The 6078-nt window shown below is 38.9% G+C and overlaps 1 protein-coding gene across 1 annotated transcript; it reads left to right on the forward strand.

The window, feature by feature from the left end:
* The first annotated feature begins 3670 nt into the window (after positions 1-3670).
* Positions 3671-5628, forward strand: LOC128740619 (glutamate receptor ionotropic, delta-1-like). The gene is made up of 4 exons (XM_053836180.1): positions 3671-3843; positions 4302-4989; positions 5051-5158; positions 5227-5628. The coding sequence occupies exons 1-4, from the start codon at positions 3671-3673 to the stop codon at positions 5626-5628; spliced, it is 1371 nt and encodes a 456-aa protein (XP_053692155.1).
* The last annotated feature ends 450 nt before the right edge of the window (positions 5629-6078 follow it).

Below are 6078 nucleotides of genomic sequence, written 5' to 3' on the forward strand. Positions count from 1 at the left end.
AGCTGTAAAAGTAAACTAGTAAAACCTCGGAGCAAAAGACAGTGTTGCCATTCATGTCAAAAGAGAAGGACATTCGAATGGCACGTTATATTTGCGATGAACGTGCTTTGGCTTTAATGTTATTTGTAACCAACGGTCCTTTTAAAGGTCACAAGCGAGTAAAAGTAAGAGTATTGAACCATATCAAGCTTCGCATAATCATATTTAATACAATAATCTGTGGGCTGGTCATTCATTACTATTTCAACCTTTATGATGCACACAAGTGATTTTTAAAAGAAATCTTCTATGTCTCAATGGTTGCAGTCGATGTACTTATGAACCTCCGTTCACGTATTTTCAAAGCCACCATTGCATTCAATGAAGAATTGAAGCTGAATATTTCGCTCTTCTCTTTTAAACATTCACTTAAACAATGGCACTCACAGATTTTTTTATAAACATAGATATGTCAGAAATGCTGTTTACATTAGTCTTTGATCTAATGATCTGATATAGTCCTACGTCACCCATTCGTACAACCCTTATGGCTGTATACCTTGTAGTTTTTTACATGTTTTTATTCATTTTCATGATTAAAAGCTAAGTAAGTTAAAGTTGTTTGGAAAATATTTTGTACCTGACTGCCTTATACAGAGTTGACGGTCAAATTTAAATTGACATCACACGGAACGGATCCCTCCTGCCTTGTCTTGTCCATCATTTTCGAAAGAAATTAATCTAAATATAATGCTTGACTATTGCAACTATGTAAAGAACCGCAGATAACTAACTGACGCAAAACAGCAAATGAAACATTCAAAACTATCCTCGGATAAGAGAGTCGCTGATTTTCCTCGCTTTTAGAATTGTTGCGTCACGTCACATGCACAAATACACTCAAGTCGTTTTTTACGCGCACGATACGTCCCGCGTAAATCAAAACCGCGTAAAAAAAAACCGCGTAAAAAAACGCGTAAATTCTGAAAACGGCGTAAATTCCGAAAACCGCGTAAATTCCGAAAACTGCGTAAAAAAAACTTTGTGGATTTCAACACTACGCGAAAAAATAGACGTTTTGAGGACATCCATGTAAATTCCGAAAACCGCGTAAATCCCGAAAACCGCGTAAAAAAAACCGCGTAAATTCCGAAAACCGCGTAAAAAAACCGCGTAAATTCCGAAAACCGCGTAAAAATAGTCGCGTAAAAACCGCGTAAAAAGCGACTTCAGTGTATACCTTAAGCCCTGTTTCCGAGCAAAACAGCAGTTCCGAACATATTCTTACAGTATGTATATGGATGCAATCTGGCAAAAGAAAAGGGTGGACTTTTCTATGACGTTTCACTTTCAGGACATCAAATTGGACTAGATTTGATGTTCAAAGGTGATATCGGTTGAATGAAAGGGGTGGTTTTACACTTCAAGAAAAAAAAATTTACGTTCACGACATCAAATTGAACCTGGCTTAATGTTTAAACGATAACACCGGTTGAAGAAGAGAGGGGTGGTTTGGCACTCTGGCGTACTTCCCAAGCACAGATATTAAATTGGACTAGGTTTAATCGCGTTCGTAAGGAATTTTGTTGAGACGAGGAGACTTTATCACTCTTTCTGGCGTACTTCCCAAGCACAGATATCAAATTGGTCTAGGTTCAATCATCGTAAAAAATCTTCGACCTGTTGGGACGGCGAGGTTTTGTAGCTATCTTTCTAAAAATACGTTGCAACCAATCACGAAGCGAGAGTTGTTAGTTGGACAATGCTTCATTATCTTCAATTTTTCAATAGTGTCTACTTTGAAAACAATCGGTTTCTATATTGGGCTTAAGCGTGTAGGGCGCTATATCTCTGCATATTAGCGTTGATAGGAGGAAATGCTTATCAACTTAGGAACTATATTGGCTTGTTTCATTATGCCTGATTTTTGTTTTCAGGTATAATAAATTCAAATTTGTCACGAGGTTTTTGAGTCATTTTAAATCTCGCATGTGCATAATATTTTTAGATATAAATTATCAAATTATGGTTGTATATGAGCACCAATGGCATTATATTAAATTTATTAAAAGGTATTTTTTAAAGGTATCGTAATTTTCGTAATTACTGGCTTTACCAGAAAATTTTTGAATAGTCAGGTTAGTCTTATATAACTCCCCCCATCTACTAACAACAATTCCTTTCCCGAAATACTTGTGAAGATGCAGAGGATTCCCTGGTCTTTAGTAGCAACAAGTATTGGACTAACATTCCTTCCCATCCCACCAGGACCCGCATTCGGACGTGGCCGGCGTCGGTATTGATCAGCATGCAGGGACCTGATAAGGTTGCACAATGAGGAATAGCGTGCTGTCCCAAGTATGCTCTTTCCAGCCATCATTTTGCAATTTTCATCGGTCCTGGTCAATAACGGAGTAGCAGCACACGGGCGGTATCCTATGCTTATGCTTATGCTAATCGGTTTCTATATTGGGGTTGGTGCGTAGAAGGTTTTTCGATCGAATGGTGTAAAATTATTTAAAATCGATTGAGAAACCGCTCAGCTATTAACGCTCAAAACCTATCATTTTTCGTGACGCTCGCATTTTTCGATTTTTCGGAATGACATCCTATCCCAAAACCTTGCCGTAAGACGTAGTCCTACGTCAAAAGTTGGAAAAAACTGAAAGAAAAAGAAAAAAATGGAGAACAAAAACCCAAAAAACAGCACAAAAAAGAAGAAAATGCGAAGCAGAATGTGGAAGCACCGGACTGGAATAGAGAAAAAGGAACTGAAGAGAGGTAAAACGTTTGAGAGATTGAGACGAAATAACTCAATCCTGAACCACGAGCTGCCGTAATTACTAGTGACTGAAATTTTGGAGCGTCTCAGAAAACAGACCCTGATGAAGTCATAGGCGAATTACGTATCTATCGGTAATAAAATTAATAGTGTAATTTAATTGGGCAGAAAGTTTTCTTTTTCTTCAATAATTATTACTTCTAAAAATGTCCCGTCCACCACCGAAGATCTGCTAGATTGAGGTTCAGTAATCAAAAGAGCAAAATCGATGCAAGAAGAGCATGCCAAGCCTGATACAAAGTTGCAAATAAATACTACCTAAGTTGGGTAAAATCAGCAACCAATAAATATCTGATGTTAGATCCTAGCTGTATTTTGAAGTCACATTTCAATTTCAGATTATTATACTACCGCTACTCGCACAACAGTCCCATTATCTATGGAGTTTCCTTTAGAAATGGGACTCTTATGCAAGTAGAGGCTGCATACTTAATTATAGTACTGGCAATAGCCAATAATTTTCCCTCCAATCATAATTTCTACACTATTATCCAATCACAGCTTCATCCCTTTTGAGGAACAAATTGAACCAGTGTATGTTCTTTATAAGCACCATCAGCTCAACTGTCGATTTCAATCCAAATTCCGTGCCTTTAAAGTCATAACGAAAGCGTTTGCAAAATGATTATTACTCAAGCATGGATTTTGCTGCTCTGCTGCATGCTCGTCGTTTGTTCATCAAATTTCAACTCTGTCGAACAGCTCAGCAGTTTAATTTTATTTCTGAAAAGTCCACTAAAACTAGCGCTCTTCGTATGCTGGGACGAAAGTATTTTTTATCTACCAATTTATAAGGAATATTTCTAGTGTTCTATAATTGCAGACAAATCGTTTCAGTTTCTTCGCAAAATGCTTGAAGCTCAACAGGTTCACTTTATCCAGCTGAAGAGTGTCGCGGTGGAAAATATCGGCATTTTGGACAGCCTAGAACCACATCAACACCTGGCCATTGTTGATATAAGTTGCGCGGGAAGTGACAAACTGCTAGCCGAAGCACGGTATCGGATTTACGATAAAATACGGTGGGTTCTTTTTAGTTCCGGTGATCCTGAGGAAACCAACAGAACAGTTCATAGCCACGAGAATGGCGTTCTTCAATCGCTGCAACACCTACCCATAACGGGACGAAGTGAAGTTTATTACTTTGTTGAGGAACAAAATGGTGAAGTGCTCGTAAAAGAAGGTATTTGAAAATGGTCTTGTGTCTTTTCTCTGTTGGTCATTTTCATGTGTAGTTTACAGGAATTCCATTCTAACGGAATTGAAAAGTGAAATAGTTGGAATTTGGCGAAACGGAACAATCGAAGATAGACGTTTAGCTCCGTCCGTTGTTGTGAGAAGGAGAAATTTACACAACTTGAAGATTACAATAACTCTTGTATACACAAAAAATTATACTTTAAGACACTTTGATGATTACGAGTGAGTCCAATGGCCATCAATGTGTTAATCGTTTAACTGTTTTACCATTATTTTCCAGGAACAGCGATGTCGATACCATATCCCGAACTTCGTATCAAATTCTAAACATTTTATTGTCGAACTACTTAAACGCAACGTTCGAAAGACGATTTGTTACTACCTGGGGTTATCCCAATCGTACTTCCGGTTTATGGAGCGGGATGTGCGGTGATTTGATCTACCGTCGCTCAGAAATTGCCGGTTCGGTGATGCTGATTACGCAGAACCGTATATTTCATGTAGACTATCTGAAGGTACCGGTTCCAGTGAAGATAAAATTCGTCTTCAAGGCACCGAACCTGTCGACAACTAACAATATCTTTCGAATGCCATTCGAATTTGACGTGTGGATTTGTGTACTAGCAATAGTCATCATTATGAGTACGGTATTTGCTGTGGTCCGTGGAATTCTAATGCTCGGCAAGAAATCGATCAAAAGCAAACGCTTAGAAATGTTGGATGCAGCATTCGACGTAGTCCCACTAGCGACTCAGCAGGGTTCTCTACTTAAGCCAAACTCTTCCGCACAAAGAATGCTAATGTTTATTGGTTTGGCTGGACTGATGTTCATTGAAGTTAGTTTTTCTGCCAAAATAATTTCGTTAATACAAGCACCTTCTGAGCGAATCAATTCATTGCGAAATCTCGTGGAATCGAAACTGGAGCTTGGATCAGATGGACAGCCCTACAATCAGTTTTACTTTTCAGTTCGTTACCGAGGATTGCAGCATAGAGTTCGTAACCTATAACAATTCTTTAATTTTTTAGAAAGCTACCGACCCCGTCGGAAAAGGATTATACAGTAAGATCACAAATCAGAATCGTGAGACTCTGAACGCGCACACCTTCGAGCAGGGCGTTCGGAAATTGCAAACAGTTACGATATTGTAGGAATTGTTTGGATTAGCTTGCTAAAAATTGTTTGTTTTCCTATTCGTTTGCAGGAATTGTTCGCATACCATGGTTTCACCTCACCAATGTATCTCCAGATCAGCAAAACATTCAATGATGTGGAAAAGTGCTACCTGCGGGAGCTGCCGTTTTTTGACAGTAGCGTCGGTTATTTGTCCGTACAGCGAAACTTCACTCTGCGCGAACATTTCAACGTTGGACTGATGAGAATGCTGGAAGTGGGTATTTTCCCCAGACAATTCGACAGGATGATAAACGACAAGCCCGGATGCACCAAGGGAACAAAGTTTCGGCCGCTCGATCTGATTGATACCAGATTCGCGATGGAAATCGCTGCCTGTGGAATTGTGGGAGCACTCTTTTTGTTGCTTGCAGAAATCGCACTCAGTAAGTATACGCTCTGGAAAACTCCGATGCAGGACTACATCGAATGAATGAGCATTCATTTAGTCACTAATAAGGTACTAGCATTGTAGCACCGTAAACACAAAAGATACAGTAAAACTTTATTCAGCAAAATTGTAAATAATAACTGGTTCTACAAATGTCTCAAACATAACTTTGTCAAATTTTGCTCGGCTGAGACGGTACTGTCAAATGAATCAACATCGAGTCAAAGTGAGCGAACAAGCCCTGGCTGAGATAGAAAAACTCTAAATAAAGCATTTCCATAGCCGATGTAAATCAGAAACCACGTGTGATAGCAACAGAATCCGACATTAACGCTATAATTCTGTACACATAGTCTGCACTCAACAAACTTTCTCTTACTTTTCGATGCTTAGTGCAATACACATAATCATTCCGGCCGAGGTAAAATGCAATAATTTGCGATTCTCAGGACTAGATAACAAGCTTAGCGTTACCCTTGCAAAAGCAAAAAT

This window comes from Sabethes cyaneus, chromosome 3, assembly GCF_943734655.1.
Source record: "Sabethes cyaneus chromosome 3, idSabCyanKW18_F2, whole genome shotgun sequence".
Lineage (NCBI taxonomy): Eukaryota > Metazoa > Arthropoda > Insecta > Diptera > Culicidae > Sabethes > Sabethes cyaneus.